Source organism: Etheostoma spectabile, unplaced genomic scaffold (assembly GCF_008692095.1).
Source record: "Etheostoma spectabile isolate EspeVRDwgs_2016 unplaced genomic scaffold, UIUC_Espe_1.0 scaffold00019090, whole genome shotgun sequence".
NCBI lineage: Eukaryota > Metazoa > Chordata > Actinopteri > Perciformes > Percidae > Etheostoma > Etheostoma spectabile.
The window spans coordinates 1742-22626 of record NW_022604669.1 but is presented as its reverse complement, the minus strand read 5'-3'; the positions used below and the strand labels follow the sequence as shown (position 1 = coordinate 22626).

The 20885-nt window shown below is 37.0% G+C and overlaps 2 protein-coding genes and 1 long non-coding RNA gene across 3 annotated transcripts; 1 reads left to right on the top strand and 2 right to left on the bottom strand.

The window, feature by feature from the left end:
- Positions 1-629: 629 nt before the first annotated feature.
- On the bottom strand, positions 630-3304 carry LOC116683754 (odorant receptor 131-2). Its single transcript, XM_032509985.1, has 2 exons — positions 3155-3304; positions 630-1388 (listed from the first exon to the last, which is right to left on the bottom strand). Exons 1-2 carry the CDS (start codon positions 3302-3304, stop codon positions 630-632), a joined length of 909 nt encoding a protein of 302 aa, XP_032365876.1.
- A 3594-nt stretch (positions 3305-6898) lies between these two features.
- LOC116683755 (odorant receptor 131-2) lies at positions 6899-9271 on the bottom strand. Its single transcript, XM_032509986.1, has 2 exons — positions 9122-9271; positions 6899-7666 (listed from the first exon to the last, which is right to left on the bottom strand). Exons 1-2 carry the CDS (start codon positions 9269-9271, stop codon positions 6899-6901), a joined length of 918 nt encoding a protein of 305 aa, XP_032365877.1.
- LOC116683757 (uncharacterized) lies at positions 6945-20496 on the top strand. Its single transcript, XR_004330697.1, has 3 exons — positions 6945-6955; positions 7127-7133; positions 20165-20496. It is a non-coding gene; the product is annotated as an uncharacterized LOC116683757 (long non-coding RNA).
- The last annotated feature ends 389 nt before the right edge of the window (positions 20497-20885 follow it).

Genomic DNA, 20885 nt, shown 5'->3' with positions numbered 1-20885 from the left:
TATCTGGATAAAGTCTTAGATGTTCCAAAACTTTTATGTCCATATTTCATATGGATAAACAAGCCTCAATATTTAAATAAAAATACTTTATGTAATCCAAACAACAAAGGAGGTTTGAATGTTCTTAATTTCTTTACATCTGATATCATTTTCAGGGTCAACTGGATTAAACATGAAATAAAAATAAAGACAAACATCTGTGAAACTGCTCATTCTGCAGATACACATGTTCACATGTTAGTCACACAACTGCAACAAAACCTTCAGATAATTTATTTACTTTTTATACGGAACAAAAGCATCAAATTCTTCCAGTTTAAAGCTGAAGAAAGCAAATGTTATGTGATATTTTAGCTTTAAAAATGACCAAATGCATATTAAAAGAAATATTGAGGTTTAATACCAAGGCCCAAATTTCTACACACAATTAGTTTAACAACTTTTTTGTCCATAATTTCATAAACCAACCAAAAAAATAATCAAATTAAATCTCAATAACTAAATTATGACCAAACATTTTTAGGATCTTACTTCATTTAAAGCTTTTGGATGTTGTTATTATATTATATTATATTATATTATATTATATTATATTATATTATATTATATTATATTACATGCACTGAGACCTACTGTGGGCTCATTTTGCACAACAGATATCTTTTCAGGTACTTCCTGAAAGTTGTGTCCCGTACGCCATAGATGATTGGACTAAAGGCTCGCGGCAGGACCTGGATAATAAGATGAACATAAAAAACGGTGTCTACGTAATTATTCCGCAGCAGAACAATTGTTAACTGGGGCGCTACGTATGTTGTCATACACAGCAGCACCTGAAACCCGTGGAGAAAGATGGTGTTTCTGGCCTTTTTAGCATCTTTGCTAGCTGTTTGCGCCGTGAAAAGGATGTTGAAGTAAGTGAAAAATATAGTGATCCAAACTAGAACTAGGAACACGGCATATGTGATTTCTCTCTTCTTGATGATAACTGGATTTGGGAAGACAGTTTGTGTTTGACAGAAGATTTTGGAGTAGAAGAAGTCCCGTGGCTCCGTGGCCAGAGTGATGAACAGATCAGCAAGAGCAGAAAAAATGCTCGTCGTCCAAATTGAACCAATCAGCATCAAAGTTCTGTTGACGGTGCAGATTTGCACGTGGCGAAGGGGGACGCAGATGGCGATGTAGCACTCCACCGCCATGCAGGCCAGGTTCAGAGGAGTGTTTTCAGTGGTGGAAAGAGCGAGCAGGATGAGGATACAACACATGGGGACATTTAATTGGTAGACGGTGTAGCTGATGATGAACAGGATGACGGTTAATGACATTTGGACCATGTCGTTGACAACCAGGTGAATGAAAAGTACATATCGAGGATTCATGTAGAAGATCTGGAGGGTGGGAAGAAAAGCACAAAGGAAGGGAGAAAAGGTTAGAAAGTTCTAAATATAAAAAGGGACATGCTCAAAAGTTAAATGGGGAATTCTTACCACTCTGTTAGCCAGTTGTAAATAATTTACACTCGACAGCTCCTAAATCTCAGAACCATCTGGTATCAGTGTGATGACAAATAGGCAAGGGACAACATTTGTGGGGTTCCACTTTATTCAGCACATATCCAGGCTGAGACTTTCTCTTCCATGTGCCGTCATTTTTTACAATCCAATCAGCAATTGGAGTCACAAGAATTGAATTGGAGTTGAGAGATGGACCAGATTGTTAAGCTAAGACGGCCAAATCTCAAACTCTGGACTCAGACTTGTGGACTTTGGAGTGCGTTCTCGTGAAATTTGTAAGGGCTTATAGCAATACAAACTTATTGCACCAGTAAATTGCCGTTAAATGACGAAACAATGACAAAAGGGTATTTTTAAAATAACTTTGAACGCACCACAAGGTTTACCAGTTTCAAGTAAACACACCATGTAGTCTCATCGGTGTTGTTTTTCAACAGCAGAGACCAAGTGCTACTCTGCTCCCCAGCTCTGGAACTCACTCCCACCTGACCTCCGCAGTATCGACTCTCTCCCCCTGTTCAAAACCAGACTCTAAAAACCCCCCCCCCCCTCACTCCCACCTGACCTCCGCAGTATCGACTCTCTCCCCCTGTTCAAAACCAGACTCTAAACCCACCTGTTCCAGTTTGCTTATTTGTGAACACACTGTTCCTGTCATTTTTTTTCATACCGTTTATACTTTTCTGTCCCCTGTATCTGTCTTTTATTGTCTGTAAAGCAACCTCGAGTGTTTAGAAAGGCGCTGTTAAATAAAATGTATTATTATTATTATTACTTTCTTTTAGCTCATAGCTTTGGCTGCAGAGGCTACGTTGTTGGAATCAGTGAAATACAGACACTTTTACATGTTTATCTGTCAGTATTTTAACCATGTTTAATCATGGGCTAACATCAACATCACCTGCTGCACGCAGGTGTTAAGTAGCATGACATGCATCGATGCTTCTGTTGCCTCTAACGTCTTATTCTGAGCACCAAAGAGCAGCGCAGATATTTAAGTGGCACCGAAATCCGTGTTGCTATTGTGTCCGGTAGATGACCTTACCAGTCGTTTAGGCACCGCCTTTTGTAACAATGTAATGTAGATGTAACTACCCAGAGCGTTCTTTTCTCCTATCCCAGAATCTCTCTGTGATGTTGCCAGACATCACCCCACAGCGCAGGAACCGGAATCCAATTTCAATATTTACAAGGTAATAGTATCGGTGCAGTGATTCATTAAGATCGATTGTTGCGCCCAGTGACATCTAGTTGGACAAGTAATCAATCAGTCTTTTAGAGATGTCCTTTCCCTGTCACTTAATAGCTGCCTAGATACATCAGTGACAGGTAGACAGTAATATGGCCACAGAAAATTTACAAAGCGTCAATGAGATTGCTGCAGCTGTACAGGATCAGTGGCTAAATGTCCTCCTATAGTGATGAAAAACACTGAGTTCACTTTTCTTAGCAACCACTACAGCAACTCCCTTGTTAACTGAAAATGGCACGATGGATGTCACCTGCTCCTGATTAATTAGGACAGAGCAAGGCAAAATATTTCCACACTACCAAGAAATCTGATAACATGAACCCCATAAAGCTAATTTCTTCTTCCGTACATTCATTTTTAGGGCCTGCATGTCAAATACATATCAGACCTGGTGTTTGCAGAAGGTGTGAATGAGGCCTGCATTGATGTAGTTGACGGAGATCCAGAGACCCACAATAATCAGATTCTTGATCACAGCTTTAGTGAAGGAGTCTCGATACTGTAAAACCACCGTCGCATTGGCCGATGACACGTTCATCTCTTGAACTGAAAAAAAAACAAATATTCTTTAGTTAATATTAACAATGATTATAAATGACATGGTAAATAGGTTAGACAATGACTCTACAAGCCAACACTGTCTTTAACCCTCATGTCGTCCTCGGGTCAAATTGACCCGTTTTCCTCTATCACACAATGCTCTTTGCCAAGTACAAATCTCTAATTTTATTAATTTTGGGGCGTCTTATTCAGTTGGATAATCACAGACTGGAATATTCCAGTCTGTGATTATCTATCAACATCCATTCCTTTTATTTTAGCCTCAATAATTCCTAAAATTCTGCTTTTCTAACTCAAACATTAGGTATAATTTCCTATAAAAAAAACTGTAAAACTAATGTTAATAAGTCAGTGTTACGTTGTGTTGAAAACTTCAAAAAAGTGACTAACATTGAAAAAAGCGTCAAAAGTGTTGAAAAAAGGGACAAAAACATAAAAAGTTAAACAATTTTGACGGGAAGACAACACAAGGGTTAAGACCTGTTTGTGGTGGACTTACTTAGAATCAAAGACATATATAGTGTAACACGTGACATTATTAGTTAGTTACCGGTAAACCAGTGAGTTCACAATAAAGTGCATTTGTGTGAAACATTAAGAGGACATCAGTGTTTCCCCTAGGCAGGGACGTGCACATGCATTTTGAACAAAACTGTACACAACTACCTTACTAATTTATCTTATTTCTCTCAAGCAATTGTTCAATAGATTCAATAAATACTGAACAAAATATTCAGTTCACACATAGTTTTTAGTATTCATCAGGTTAATCACAAACACCACAGGAAACATGTTTTCTGGATATGTTTAGAATAAATGACTGCACCAAGGACACGGACATAGTTTTATTTTGCAAATGGCAATAAAATATATTTAAACCTAACACTTGAGGGGGAACGACTCTTAACTCATTAACTGGGCAAGTTCTGCGCTGATATGTTTATTTTGTTTATCCTGTTCACCTGCAGAGCCTTGTCAAATGTGTGCATATTTGCGCATTTTAATTAGTTAACGCCTAATTTGCATATCAACGTGACAATTGTAATGACATTATTAGACAAATTTTACTGTAGCTGTTCACCTATTGTGTCTCCATTGAGTACAGTACATTAGCCTGTAGGGCCATACACACACACACACACACACACACACACACACACACACACACACACACACACACACACACACACACACACACACACACACTCTCTCCCAAGGTTTGGGAGAGACTTAGTTGTACATATCAGTGTTTCCCCTAGGATTTTTTTCTTGAAAATGAGCACTTTAACTTTTTAATGCTCACGTTGATGTTACATTCATTTTGCTGTTTTGGTGCCCAAAACTGCTGGTGTGCTCTGCCGAAACTTAAAAATGCTAGGAAAAAAACCTCGACATTGTCAAAATGCATGTACAATCATACAATTAAAATTAAAAGGGTCCTCATTTAAAAAATTTCAATGTAATTTCACAGTCTGCACACTCTCAAAACCCTGAAAAATGTTATGTTAACGCTGTGTACAAACTGCAGCTCAAGATATTGTTAAAGTTGAGAACACATTTCTTCTCTTTACTTTGAACTGATTTAAAAAGGTGCTCTGAAAATGTGTTAACTTAAAATAAACAACAGGTAAAAGACATTCACATTGTACAATCAAAAGAAACTGTAAGTAAAGCCTGTAGCTTTGTATTCTGGATGCCACAGTGGTAAAATATCAAAGTACAGTTTAAAATCTGTGATCAGTTCCCAGCAGGCGGCACTTACCGTAGTTGATGCATGAAGACCAGGACGCAAACAATGAGACTCCACGAAATCTCAAGTTTTATATATGTCCTCGTGGCAAATCCCTCAGATAGGTGTCTACATAATTATTTACATGTTTATGCATACATGAGAGTAGTAGGTGCATGAATGTTGTTTCTTGAAAGCACAAATGTGAATTTTCAGAAAGTTGCAAATCTGCATTGTCATAAAAAACAACTTAAAAGCGTTGGTTTTTCATAAACAAAAAATTTTAAATCCATTTTATGAATTAATACAGAATTCACCCTGCAGGTCAGGTGAAAGTATTATTTCAGTGTTTTTAATATTTAAATAATTCTGGGTATTGTTTGAAATGTTTTGGTGTGTAAGGACAATGCAATTACAGTTAATTTAAACAGATATGAACATGTTTTTTGTTTTGTTTTTAGAGAAACCTTTCATTGCAAAAATAAAAGGATATCTAGGAGTTGGTGGAAGAAACACAAGTGACAAACGCCACAATCAGGCCTTGGTGTAAAATTATGACTTTAATGAGAATCTGTTTGAATTATTGGGGATATGATCAAGGGGGAAAAAGTCAAGGAGAAAAAGAATGTGAACAAGCATTGAATGCCACCTACCGTATCAGTAGATAGGATGTTTGGTTCCAAATGAGTGTTTAGGTTTGATACCTAGCCTGAACACCGTCAGTTAAACAACTGATTGTCAATGATTTCATCTTTTCTAAAGAAAAAACAATTTTTTAAAATAATAATATTAACTTTTATTTATAAAGTGGCTTACATGAAACACAAGGACATTTAACATGGCTCTACTAAGGAAGGTTGTGGTAAACAGGTGGTGTTTCAGGACTTTTTTTTTTTTTTAAATGTCCAAGGATGTAGTATTTCAGATATCTGCAGGGAGGCTGTTCCAGAGAGATGGGGCTGCAACACTGAAGGCTCTGAAGGTGCAGAGTCTCGTGTGGGGAATGGAGAGCAGGCCAGCGTCTGAGAACCGCAGGTTCGGGATGGGGGGTGGGGGAGGGGGATTGGAGAGGTACTGTGGGCCCAGGGCATGGAGGAATTTGTAGGTGAGAAAGAGGATTTTATATTTGATGCAAGACTTAATTGGGAGCCAGTGAAGGTGGATGAGGGTTGGGGCCACGTCTTGGTGTGGGTGAAGACCCTGGCGGCAGATCTTTGGACATACTGGAGCCCGTCTAGGGTTTTGCTGGAGACCCCGGACAGGACTCCATTGCCGTAGTCCAGTGGTTCCCAAACTTTTTCAGCTCAAGACCCAAAAGAGAAATTTGGTGTCTCCCCCGGGACCCGAATTTACAAAAATACACCATGAATCATTATAACATCTACATTTTTAGACGGAACAAACCATGAATTTAAATGTATGTGAAGTATATATATTATAAAAGTAAACAAAAACAGAAAAGGGGTCTATTCACCTTTCTGTGTCTCACCCCTTTCTCAACTCATGTTCTTATCCCCTCCTAGGATAAGAGAAGAGACAGAGAGAGAAAAAACCCCACAGCATCTGAGCTGAACAAACCAGTGTACTAAAAAATAACGCTCATTCACAAAAGATTGATATGCATTTTACTCTGCCAATTGGCAACCCAATAAAACGGGTCTGCGACCCATTTTGGGTACCGACCCCAAGTTTGGGAAACATTGCCGTAGTCCATACAGGTGGTAATGAAAGCATGTAGTTTCTAACTCAAACCGCGTAAAGTCTGAAGAAATCATTGTTTAAGCATCTGACTCCATGTGAAGGTTTTAAATGTTTTTGAAGTTATACTCCATGAAGTGATTCCTACCGGTGTCTCATTTTACACAACAGATACCTTTTCAGGTACTTCCTAAAAGTTTTGTCCCGTACGCCATAGATGATTGGACTAATAGATCGTGGCAGGACCTGTATAACAATATAACAAGCAAACAAGGAGTCTGCAAAGTTCATAGGGAACCATTGCAGCAAAGCAGATTTTAACAGGGGATCTGCATATGTTGCCATACACAGCAGCAGCTGAAACCCGTGGAGGATGATTGTGTTTCTGGCCTTTTTAGCATATTTGCTAGCTGTTTTAGCAGTGAACATGATGTTGAAGTAAGTGAAAAATATAACAAACCAAACTATAACTAGATACACTATATAGGTAATGTCCCTCTTCCTGATAATATGGGGATTACGGAAGACAGTTTCCCTGAGGCAGAAGACTTGGGAATGAAAGAAGTCCCGTGGCTCTATGGCCAGAGTGATGAACAGATCGGGAAGAACAGACAACATGGTCGTCGCCCAGATTAAACCAATCAGCATCAAAGTTCTGTTGACGGTGCAGATTTGCACGTAGCGGAGGGGGACGCAGATGGCGATGTAGCACTCCACCGCCATGCAGGCCAGGTTCAGAGGAGTGTTTTCAGTGGCGAAAAGAGCGAGCAGGATGAAAGTGCCACAGACGGAGACGTTTATTTTGTAGAGGGTGTAGCTGAGGATGAACAGCATGACGGTCAGCATCACTTGGAGCATGTCGTTGACCACCAGGTGGATAAAAAGGATGTAGCGAGGATTCATGTAGAAGATCTGAGGAATGACAAATAGTGCATACAGGAAGGCGGTGAATGTTTTTATTCTACAGTAAACGTAGAAAAGCATTATACATTAAATTAGCAAAAATCTGCTTGATTACGTTAACTTACTGTTTGTTCCATTACTGTGAAATAACTTATCAATGAAGACTTTTAAATCCAGCATAAAGTAGATGGACACTGACAATATGTATCACGAGATAATAAAACTTGTAGAGATTAGGGTTGGGTATTGGGTTTTTTCAAATACCGTTGCTAAAATGAGTTTTTTTGAACGATGCCAAATAGTCGGCAACATTTAAGAATGGCTTGTTTATTGCAAAGACCATATGGTCAAATTAAAAAAACTAAAAGAAAACTTAAACTCTGCAATTGCTGCCAAACAACAAAAAGAACAACTTTGGCACAAGGGTATTTTACATCAACAGCTTGACTTTCTTGAGGTGCACTTGATTGCCCAATGAATTTAAAAGATGCAATTAACTGCATCTCCATTTGGTCCTTTCAGGGTTGTTTCTTATTTCCGACTCCGGCAGTTGTCCACGATGTCTCAAAGTGCAGTTAGTCTCCTCTGTGTCTTAAGCTGCAGACTGTTGTACATCCCGGTGTTGTAATCATTTCCAGTGAACACATCCACAAGTTAATCTGTTCAGCTGTCAGCATTTTAACCGTGTTTTAGCCACTTACTAGCTAATGGTAGGCTAATGTTCACAGCTGCCACTTGTAGTGTTAACTAGCGTCACATGCAGCGATGCTTCAATGTCCTGTAACGTCAGTTTCGGAGCATCAGAGGGCAGCGCAGGGATTTCGGTGCCACCGAAATGAGGCTAGGAAATCCATGTTGCCCCCTTAGCACGGGGTTTCTGTACCCAGCCCTACTCCGCGATTTTTTTTTTGTGAGAAAAGCCGGCTGGCTAGTTAGCTAACGGTAGCTTGTTAATTCCACCAAGCTTTCATGCTACAACAAATGAGTCTGACAGAAAGGTCCCTAATCAGGCGATAGAAAACATGGGGTCCTCCAGCCTAAGTCCACAGATACAAACTCATTTTGCACCAAATTTATCGCAAGAAGTGTTGCCAAAGTCGAGGCACGCAGACGCCACTTAGTGATGCGAAAGAGCCCACATGGGAAGTTAAAGTAACAGATTTGAGAAGTTGCAATGGTTCTAAATAAAAATGGACTTGAAATGGCTATAAAAAAAGGAAAAATTAGTAAATGATGCAAATGCAAATTTTAATATGCAGAACAAAAACCGGAACTTGTACTTCACATCGTATTCTACAAGGTCTCACATCAGGTCTACACGCTCTCGCATTTTGCACCATATTTACCTTCATTTATAAATAGAAGTTTCAGGCAGGACTTGGATCTGGCCCAAAAACACTTAATTATTCTTCAGTAAATCTTTCATTTACAGTATGTTATCATTTGGATAAAGGAATATCAGACCTGGTGGTTACGGAAGGTTTGGATGAGCGCTGCATTGATGTAGGTGATGGAGATGCAAAGAACCACGACAATCACATTCTTGGTCACAGCTTTGGTAAAGGAGTCTCGATACTCGATTACCACAGTCACGTTGGCCGATGACCCGTTCATCTCCTGAAGGCTGAAGATCTATTAAAGAAGAACACATTATAATGGAGTTTAAGGAATTGCAGTTTAGACCCAACTATGTTGCGGTCCTTAAATTAAAATACCTCCAAAACTCCAAAGGTTCAGAAACTCTTGCACCAAAAGCTTGGTTGGGTACAGATATGTTATTTGGTATGACTATGAAGGGCTTGTTTTGTACATGGAGTACAAAACGCTGTAAAATGGCTAAACCAGACTGACAACTGAATGGGGAGAAACCGACAAAGATCCCTCTGAGCACCAGTTGAATAAGAAGAAAAGAAGTCAGCTGTCATTGGTCAAATAAACTAGAAGTTTAGCATCAAAATGTGTACAGATTTGAACAGAAACAGCTTCCTGTTTTAGTACCAAGTGCACAATGATGCAGCCTGTTATGAGCTGTAATTCACCGGCAACGTGTTGCTTTACTAAAGCTCTTCAAACTTCATAATAGAAACAAGTTGGTTAGTCCAGGGGCGTTGGCTGGAAGGACACTTGTTTTTGTGTGGAAGTAAAATATTCTCAGTTTGCATAATCCGGTTGAAATTCATATTTTTTTTAATTTCCAATCATCACTTTAGCGTGTGTCATGCAAGTGAGACAATAAAAACAAATGTCATGCTCAAAATGGTCATAGTGTGACATAGGTGATGTCACATAGTGTGACACAGTGCTGCTCATGAGTATAGGAGCCCCTGCTAAAGTTGACTAAGAAGAGGAATTAAATAATAATCATCTTTTGGAAATTAGACTACATTTGTTTTCAATATCATAATATTGTCTGGATTGGTAGAGTGAGGGTTGTATATATGTGCTATATTATTTTTATATTTGTTAGTACTTTTTGCATTGTCAGTTTGTTTGTGAATTTATATATGATATATTTGTGAGTAATTCTGGTTGTATTTATTGTCTTTTGGATGTATTGTTTGGACCCAGGAAGACTAGCTGTCGTCTTGGCGTCAGCTAATGGGGATCCTTTGAAACAAACAAATAAACAAAAATCTTAATGCCTTAATTAAAAAATTAGGAAAAATCCAATCTGTAAAGACGCCAATTTTCTTTGTAAATAAATAATGTATCTTAAATAAATAAATGTTGTTCCTTAAAATACACGGGGCGTAAGTACATACACATTAATTAAATAATAAGAAATAATTAAAAAATAATAATAGTCAATTGTTTAAATATGCAGAGACAGTTCTACAACACACTCTTGTGTAAATCAGTTCTCACTCCTTCATGTTGAATCTGAGATATATACAATTAATAAACTGGATTGTGAAGATTTCCAGTTATTTACTCTACAACAATGTCTCTATCTATATCACAGTAATTATAGATTTTCAAATTTAAAACCAGCCTTAATATTTGCACTACCAAAACATCTGAGGCTACTGTTGAACATTTCTGTTGTGAACAATAATTTCTTATTAACGGTACGAAAAAGAGTTGCTCACCTCCGGCTCAGCATCAGGGTGTCGGCCTGAAAGATGCAAATAAACATGTTATTTTACTTAATTTTCACAGTTTTCACCATTTAAAACTCGTAAAACAAGTTGCTTCGGAATTGTAAAGAAGAAGCAATTTAAAGCATCTTCATTTGGTTTAACTCAAACACGTATTTGGTGATCAGTCTTTTAAATATTTTAAAATCACAGTCATTGAAGGTCCTTTTAACCCTCATGTTGTCTTCAGGTCAAATTGACCCGTTGTCCTATATCAATGTTCTTTTTAATTCCCCAAAATAACATGATTGATTCCACACAACGCTCTTTTCCAAGTACAAATCTCTACTTTCATTAATTTTGGGGCGTCTCATTCAATTTTATAGCATTTGAAAACAAACTGAAGTGTTTTTGAAATAGTATTGAGTAAAAGTTGACATATTCCAGTCTGTGATTATCATCAACATCCATTCCTTTAATTTTAGTCTAAATAATTCTTAATTTCTGCTTTTCTAACTCAAACATTAGGTATAATTTCCTATAAATGAGGTTTACTGACCATAAATGTATTGTAAAGTTAATAAGTTAGTGTTACGTAGTGTTGAAAATGTCAAAAAAAGCGTCAAACATTGAACAAAAGTGTCAAATGTGTTGAAAAAAGGGACATAAACATAAGAAAAAGTTAAAAGCATTGGTATAAAATGTTGATATTGGTGGGAAGACAACACAAGGGTTAACCAGCAGAAGAAGTCATTTTTTGGCTTTAAAATCAATTATAGAAAATCAGAGTGTCATGTTTGGTCAGGTTGTTTATTTTGAGCCTTTAACCCAATTAAAATCTACTTATTGCTTCATCCAGAATTGTTTTAGCAATCCAAATATGGATGAGAGAACATAAAGTATAAACTGAAGCAGAAAAAAGAATCACATTAAACATTTACCAAAAAAATAAACCACATACAACCAAGAGGCATGCGCAAGCGTATCTTACGTTTGCTTTCATTTAATTTTGTAGACATGAACAATATGGAACCAACCAACCAAAATCCAACATGGTCATACAGTACAGTTTATATATCAGAACACAGGAACAAGTACAGAAATGTTCAAAGAAACATGAATTAACAGATATACAGTCAAACACGTCGTTTCAATCATTGCTGCTGTGACGTATATTAAACCGAATGACTCGACGTTACTTACCTCCGTCCGTGCTTTCAGACCCGGGCACCCACGATGTTGCTAAAGACTTTATATGCAGTTTGGTTGGCAATCATCAGAGGATTCAGGGGTGAGCAAATCAATTTTTAGATATCTAGTATTTGTGCGCGTGCTTGTGTTGTACATGTTTTTAGAATAATGAATTTAAATTAGCAAATGTAAAATCTTGCAAAAAAATAAATAGTGGCATTTACAGAAATACCATGAGATTAATTGATTGATTGATATTTGTTTTGGACATGTAAATAAAAATAAAACATCAGCAAAATTGTAAGAAGAAAACAATTAAACAACAAAACAAAATTAATTATTTATGGTACTTCTCTATTTACACATGCAAAAAGGAGTAGGCAGAAGTACAACTTACACACTCCTACTCCTTTCTACCCTGTTAAATTAATTACTACAAAAATAATAAATCTATAATCAATGAACATATATATTCAAAAGTTCTATTCCCAGTCATATATTTACCCATACACAACAATATCCATACGCATACTACTAATTATTCAATATGTTCAATATGAGCCCAGGTTAATGATGTTATATCATGTTCTCGGTACCTGAAATGGAATATGTTTGGACATTGCTTTAAATCATAATTTAGTTTATTCCGCTATTTCTTTTTTTGTATTTCTTTTTCCTAGAGATTAATTTTTATTTTTTTTCCCCCCTTCATTAGATAAACAGTGGACGGACGTGAAAGGGGGAGAAAGAGAGATGGGGGACGACACGCAGCAAAGGGCCGCTGCAGGACTCAACTTTTATTTATTTTTTTGTCTTCTTGTTTTTATACACTAAATGTTACTAACCTATGTCTTTTTTACTGTAATTCCAACCTGCCAATTGGACTGCAGATGGAAATTAACCCTCGGGAGACAAACTTGCACATTTACGTGTTACTGTTGTGCTTGTTCATCAATGTGCATTGTCCTGAATTAATAAAATAATTAAACAAATGTAGTCCCACCGACAGATAAACAGAAACCTTTCCTAGTAGTTTGAAAACTGGGAGTCTTAAAATGTGACTTTCCCCTTAAGTGGTAGCCCCCCCCCCCCTCTTTTTCAGAAAATCTTTTCTGTATGTTGTCAGGCAATAAATTGGTTCTCGCCTTGAAGAAAATTCCAGCTGTTTGAAGTTCAACTAGATCAAATAATTTTAATGCTTCAGACTGTAAAAATAATGAATTGGCGTCACCAAGTATGAGATTTATTTTTTTTCACCTCCATATCACCGCCATGGGCGCCGTAAATATCTTATAAGGAGGAAATGTCATTATTTTTGTGATTCTCTGACTTTGGTGCCATCGTCAGGTGATCAAATACCAGAAAAAACTAATGACACACTCTACATCAGAAGGTTTTGCCAAAAGCGTACACAGAGCATTGAATATCGTCGCTGTTGGGATTACATTGGAGTTAGTTGAGAGCCCCCTGCATCTGAATTAGACTAAAGGAGACTGTTAATCAGTCACTAAAGCCAAAATCACCCGACAAGTGTCAGTTTTTGACACGCTGGGAGTGTGACTGTGTTGGTTCAACTGCCCTGATTTCAACAATCAGATACCTGCAGCACATAATTCTGTAGATTACTTTGCGAGGTGATTGTCGCAATTAAAGATAAATGATTGTTGCCGTAACTACACTGAGAAATGGTCAGCTGTCTGCGGTTCAACCAGTTCCAGGGTCTAATCTCCTTCATGGCTGCTGGGAAAACGTCAAGTAGGAAACAGGATTTTACTTTTTGTGACTGAAACTACAATCTGACTTAGACTGTGCTGTGATATACAACTTACTCTGTGCCTTTGTCCCCCATATTTGTCTTTTTTACTTCCCTCTCAGAGTAGAATTGCACAAAGTGACGCTGCCTAAACCCTTGTATGGTATTCAAATTTTTACAAAAAGAAAAATGGTACATGTTACATTTTTCTACCTGAAAATCAATGGCCTTGCCTTATTTCCTGTGATAAACATGTCTTCCTGACTCAATTCAGAACATTATTCTGGATATGACCACTTTTTCCAAGATGAGAATGATCACATAGTGGATTTTTTAACATGAATTATAACCTCATGACAAAAAAATGAACCCCACTTCCATTTTTAATTGTGTGCTAGTAGAGACTGATGCATTCCCTAAACATATACTGTATGTTATCTCAGCTGTTTGAAATTGAGATAAAGACAATATTTGTTAATAGATTATGAAGTAAAATTTGTATGTGTTTTATTTCAGAATTGTTTTTAAAACCTCAAATAAGTCCCGGGTCAGTTTGACCCGAGGGACATGAGAGGGTCCCAAAAGTGAAGACAACACGAGGGTTTATCTCTTTTTTTGTCAACATTGTTCAGGACGGGGCCGTCTTCTTTAAAGAAACTTTATTGGAATAATGAATGGATGAATTTGATCATGGGCTGCATGTTTGTCATTCACCGTGATCTTCTCATCCTACAGTCAATTGATACGTACAGTTTAAGAAGTTTAAAGTCGCAGGTTATGAAGCAGAATTAAAACGTCTAGTTCGAATTAGGTTAAATGAAGATGCACTGTGTGTCTGCACGGCTTTACTTCTTTATTATTGTTATCCACTCCCATTTTATTCTATGAAGTGTAAATAAATGTAATGTTAATGCCTAAGGAATCTTGTTTTGAAACCTTGTCGGAAACCGCTCAGTGATTCCTGGAACCTTTTCCTGTTAAACAAAAATTGTGACTTCTTCTGTTTAGCAGCCCACTCTACACTTTTACCGTATGGCGGAAAACTCACTCTAAGCAAGTCTTTGTTTTGCTCTTTCCACAGAAACGACTTCTGGGACCCGCTGACATTTCAACAGTCCTCCGTGTATTCAGTGAGTGAGTCACGCTGCAGGACACAGAACGAGCACCCGCCTCATCAGCCCTCATTACCAGTAAAGGTCACGCACACTGGGGCAGCACACACACACACAGACACACACACACACACCACACACACACACACACACACACACACACACACACACACACTCACACAGCATCAAAGGGACTTATTAGATGTGTCTTCTGAGAGACTTTCTTATCATTGTCCTTGAAAGAAACTGCAATTAGAAGGAGCCAGAGGCCTCTTTATTAGCGGTGATATTTAAGATGATTTGCTTTAAATGTCTTTTTTAGTAAACTAAAAACAAGTTGCGCCATTCTCAATGGAGAACAGGTGATTAGGTCCGCTGACGTTAATAAGGATGTTTAAAAACTAAAAGAAATACTCTGTGGACTCGCTCTTTATCAACTGTTAATCAACAAGAACATTGTTCCTCACGTGTCTGACTTGTTTGTTCTTTTCTTTATGAACTAATTAAGTAACTTTCCTTTTGTAGAAGTTTAAAGTTTGTTTGCAATGATCACAACTTTCACAACTTTGCCGCTAACATTTGCTCAACTTGTTTCTCTGATAATTTAAGATTGAGACGTCTGTTCACTAAAATCCTTCATCCGGTTAAGATAGAGTTAAAATCTGCCAAGATCCAACAAGTGTATTGTAAAGATATTGCTTAAAACTGGATAAAAAGTCAATTTATGGCAGCACAACACTGACACTCGCACAATTATGACCCCCCCCGACCCAATGTAATGTTTTATTTAATGTACCTTTGTATAAAATGAATTATTAATCTGGGTTTGAACATAGTTGGAAACATTTGGGATAATGTAGGTACAGTTTAACAACAACAATACAATACATAACATAGGTCTAATCATTTTAGACACTTCAATATGAAAACTCTACATATACCTTCAAATACATTAACATTGGGCTCTGAGAGGTTGTTATAGGACATGTTATTATTTTGTGACTTTCAATGCACGTGATGCACAATTCCAACTTTTTCTTCCCAGTTTATTATTCCTTTAACCCTCATGTTGTCCTCGGGTCAAATTGACAATGAATGTTGTTTTTAATTCCCCAAAATAACATGATTGATTCCCCCCAACACTCTTTGGCAAGTACAAATCTCTACTTTCATTAATTTTGGGTCTTATTCAATTTTATAGCATTTGAAAAACAAATGGAAGTGTTTTTGAAATAGTATTGAGTAAAAGTTGACATATTCCAGTCTGTGATTATCCATCAACATCCATTCCTTTAATTTTAATCTAAATAATTCCTAATTTCTGCTTTTCTAACTCAAACATTAGGTATAATTTCCTAAAAATTAGATTTATTGACCATAAATTCCAAAAATAACTGTAAAACTAAAGTTAATAAGTTAGAACATTGAAAAATGGGTCAATTTGACCCGAGGACAACATGAAGGTTAATAAGACATATTGTTATTTATGGTCATATAGTCATGTTTTGTTAAAAAGAAAGTTAGAGTGCATCAGTCTACTGAGAAATTGTGCAAAGGTCAATGTCACTAACGACTCTTTGTTTAAAGGCGGTATCTGGTCCCCGCGGAACTGCTCTTTAAAAACAATCCTCAAGGAGTTAGCTTCGTGCTCATTTGCATCTCTTCTCACCTTTTCCAAAACAAACCTCATTGTCGACCTCCTGAGACTAAACTTTTGTCATCAGGGCACTTCAAGATTCAAGAACTTTATTTGCCATTTGTGTTTTCACACATAGGAACTCTTGTGCGGTTGTTACTCAGAGAGTCAAGTCGAGTTTAAAAAGACACACACCGCATTTACTTTATAAATAAATAAAATTGCACAAAACCATTAAAAAGTACAAATAAAAATAAATAAATTTGCATTCCTAAATTGCAAAAAGTATAATTGCATATTGCCCTTGGCCCCTAAAGACAGCCCCTCATAAGATATTGAAGTGCACAGTTATTATTAAAGAAATAAATAAGATGCACAGATGTCATGCACAGATATGTTATGTCACACAGGCCCTGAGCAGAATAGTTCATTTTGTTTTGGCCAAAAGTCTCACTGCAGCTGGAAAGAAGCTCTTATAAAACCGTGTTCTCTTTGTGATGATGCTGTCCGCTCGGTTGTGCCGGAGATTAAATGTACTATTTTTGTGTATGAGCAGTGGGTGAGCTGGATGTGATGTGTCCTTAAAAATTCTCTCTGCTCTTTTCTGGCAGACACATGGAGGGGAGTTCTGTTCCAATAATCCTCTCTGCAGTCTTTACGACTTTTTGCAGAGCCTTCCTCTCGGTCTGGGTGGTGTTTCCGTACCAAACAGTGATATCTGTGGTGAGGATGCTCTCTATCAGTCCTTTGTAGACGAGGGTGAGAGGGCGACAGGGCACCTGTCGCCTTTCAGAGGAAACTTGAGTTGTGAAGAAACTCAACATTGAGATCCGTCACTGCTGTTAACTGTTTTCTCCAAAAGTATAAAAGCTTGAACAATCCTCTTGGGTTATATTTATTTATATAGGTCCAAAACTTCCACATGCATTTCTAATTATTTCTTCAAATAAATTATTTGATATTTAGAGACCGTGTTTAATTGGTATTTCATTATTTAATTCAATTTAGAAGCAAATAACCAAGAGTTATTTAGTCAGTGCGCAGCAGATCAGCGGAAGCACAATAAAATGTGACATTTGTATGTAGGAAAACATACAAAATGTAGAATTTTACAATTTTATGACTGACTGTCAAATAAGGGCTGCACATTTAATCGCAATTTTTTCGAAATTGCAATAGGGACTAGTGCAATATACAAACTGCAGAGAGGCGCAATATTTGTTAAAGGCAAAATATGTGTCAACCAATTGTGAATAAAGTATCGTGGAGCTGCAGAGACGCTCCGGCCTACAAATCTTATCTACAGACACACTATAATCATTAGATTTTTTTTAAGATTTAATATTAGTCAATGAAAATGAGAATACTGATACAAAAACGATCATTCCCTTCAATATCATGCAATCATTTTATTGCAATATCAGTAAAAAATAATTGCAATTAGTTATTTTCCTCATACCGTGCAGCCCTACTGTCAAACTGGATAATAAAACAAAGTTATATGGCATTAATTGTTTGTGTTTTGATCATATTTCACTAAAAGTTTAACCTGAACCAGGCCAAACAACTGCATCCATACAGGGAGAGTATACAGCTGTTGAAACATAATGAAATATAAAAATGGTATCTGACCATCTCTGGTATTTCGTAAAGTCTTCATCTCCAGTGTGAACTAATCTGTTTACTTTATATTTAGGGACGTTGAAATGTATCACTGCATTGATGCACCAAAATGCAAAAAAAAACAACTGAACGATTCTGCATCAATGCAATGACAGACAATAATTGAGGATTTTCCTGCTGATATTACTTGTTGATTTTCCAGTCGCGTTTTATTTTTTTGCTTTTTCTGTTGTCTTCCGTGTTCAGACTGCACTACATTCAGAAAATGCCTTTTCTAAAAGCAGAAACAATGAAAATGGGAGTTCATATATATCTCACTGCTTGGAAAATCATGTGTAGCAATGATTAGCCTTGGTGGGAAAGACATATGAGACGCAAAACCTCCACAAACGCGTTGCCTTGAGGCCAGGCACGTCGTTCAGACTAGTGTAAAGAAAATAACCAAAATACACATTTAAGTGTTTGTTTTACTACACTTTGCATATTTGCGCCTGTGGATGAAATTTTACAATCCATATCTTTTAAAAGTTTTGTTCTCAGACTACGAAACCTGCCATTTACTGTATATTCTGAAGCTTTTTACACCGGACTTTGTTTAGATATCATGTATAGCCTGATTTAAACATGTGAAGATTTTATTCCCAAAAACTATGCATTAGTGCATATTTAATGAGATAATGCCATTTCGGAAACCTTGTAAAACAAACAAAATAATTGTTGTCATGTCAGTAATCAACTAGGGAAGTTTCGTTTTTTACTTAATTCACATGTAGTGTCTCACCTTTAAAAAAAGAAGAAGGGTATTCTCAAGTGAAAAATGAAACTTGAATTGTCAAAGACTTCCTTCCCCAAGACAACACATCAGTCAAAAGTGAAAAGTTCTTTAATTGCCTTCTGTGCTGTAATACATCATCTGAAAAAAATACAAAAAGGTAATAATAATATACAAAAACATACAGGCATTCAAATATAAAGGGGTATACATTTGTGGTGGTCTTTTGTTTTTATACAAAACTACAAGAGAAAGACAATCTACCAAAGTTATGTTGGTCATTAATTTCCATACAGGGCCCTGTGGGGCCTCTCGTTCTGAGTAACTAGATAATGTCGGACTGGTCAGACATTAATGATGATATAACGGACCACTTTAGGGGAAAGATAGACTAAATAATGTAATGTGAACCACTGTTTTTGTCTATTAATGAGACTATCAGACTTGGGGCGCTGGACGACAACATCTAGAAAGTGCACAGTAGAGAACAAATCTGATTAACAAACGTGAGACCAGATTTATTTTGAGTAAAATACTGGTTCCTGTCATATCTGGTTCATCACATTTTCTCTGTCAACAGACCTCAGCTTTAGTGAACACTGATACTTCTAACTTCTTATCTTCCCTTTTTGTTTTAAATCTAAACCACTTTCCTCTTCATCGGTCCTCAGACCTAGGATCAGAACTAGTTTAGTTTCAGAACTAGTTTATACGGGATACAAGTAATGATTTTGTATGAACATGACCTGAGCCAGTTTAATATTGGGAGTGGTAACAACACTTCATTTTATAAATCTCTTTTTCTCTAAATTGCTCTTCTACTGTGGTAGAAAAGCAAACAAACCATCTGCTATAAATACATCCATTTAACAAACCGTACAAAACAGATCAAGTATAAACGGCACTAACCGATGAAAGATGTGTGGCGATGAATGATGAAAACTTGTGTTTTCACTATTATTTTTGTGCTTGTGTCTAATATCTACAGTACATTGATACATCTAGTTAACAAAGATAGCCAACATGCCTGCAATCCCCTTTGTGTGTGCGACTGTTTATCCTTATTGTATGTACACACAAATCCCCAAAAGTTAAAGGGTAAATTGATATTTTTCAACCCGGACCCTATTTACTAAAGTTTTTGTGTCTAAGTGACCGATGGAAACAACAATCTTTATCATCGTAAAACGCACTTCATTCAAAGTTGACAGAAACAAAATAAAACCATCAGAAGTCGTCTTGCTTCTTGTTCTTTCTGCTGTTCCAACAGTCACCAATCTGGTAGGTAAATAGGTAAATTAATGTACCTATATACATGTTTAAAGGCTGTATACAGGCTAAAGTAAATGAAGTCTGGTGAGTTTGGCAATAGCGATTTCCAGGGTTTTCTGCTTAATCAAAAAGGATCTTATTCTTTGAAAAAAGGTCCATCTCTATAGGGTTCCTCTCAAAATGTTGTCAGAAACTGAATAGAAATTTGAGACTGTCAGTGGCAAAAACAGAACTTTTAGTGAACTGAAATTGTCGATTCACATTTGCCCTACTGTACATGGTCAATTACATTCCAGTTTATGCCTCTTCTTGCTCAATACTGGACCAATTTTAAAGATTTTGTACACATCAGTCATTTAGAAAGCAGTGCATGGGAAAATGTCCATGATCCATGTTGGAAAATACCAAAATTACTCTTAACTTGGAAATATAATCTGTTTTATGAAGGCATTTGTTTACAGCTGTTTTGCCCAGTGATGAGTGGTACTGTTTGTTGTATTTTGAATTCTTCTAAACAAAGTGTACAAATTAGGTAATTTACATCGATACCAGAAATATGATTCTATATCACAAGCTTTCAGATAAATGTCATCCTCTTAAAGGTGAAGAGCAACAAGCCGACTGAAGGCCACAAAGGCTTTGTGAAAAGACCCTTTGGTTTTGTCCATTGATTGGAACGGTTTCTGATGTGCCCTCCTCTTCCTCACTCTGTCATTCTTTCTTTTTCCCTGTGGCGTCCCGTTCGCTCGCTGTGATGAAGATCACTTCCTGGAGAGAAGCTGGTTCTCCAGC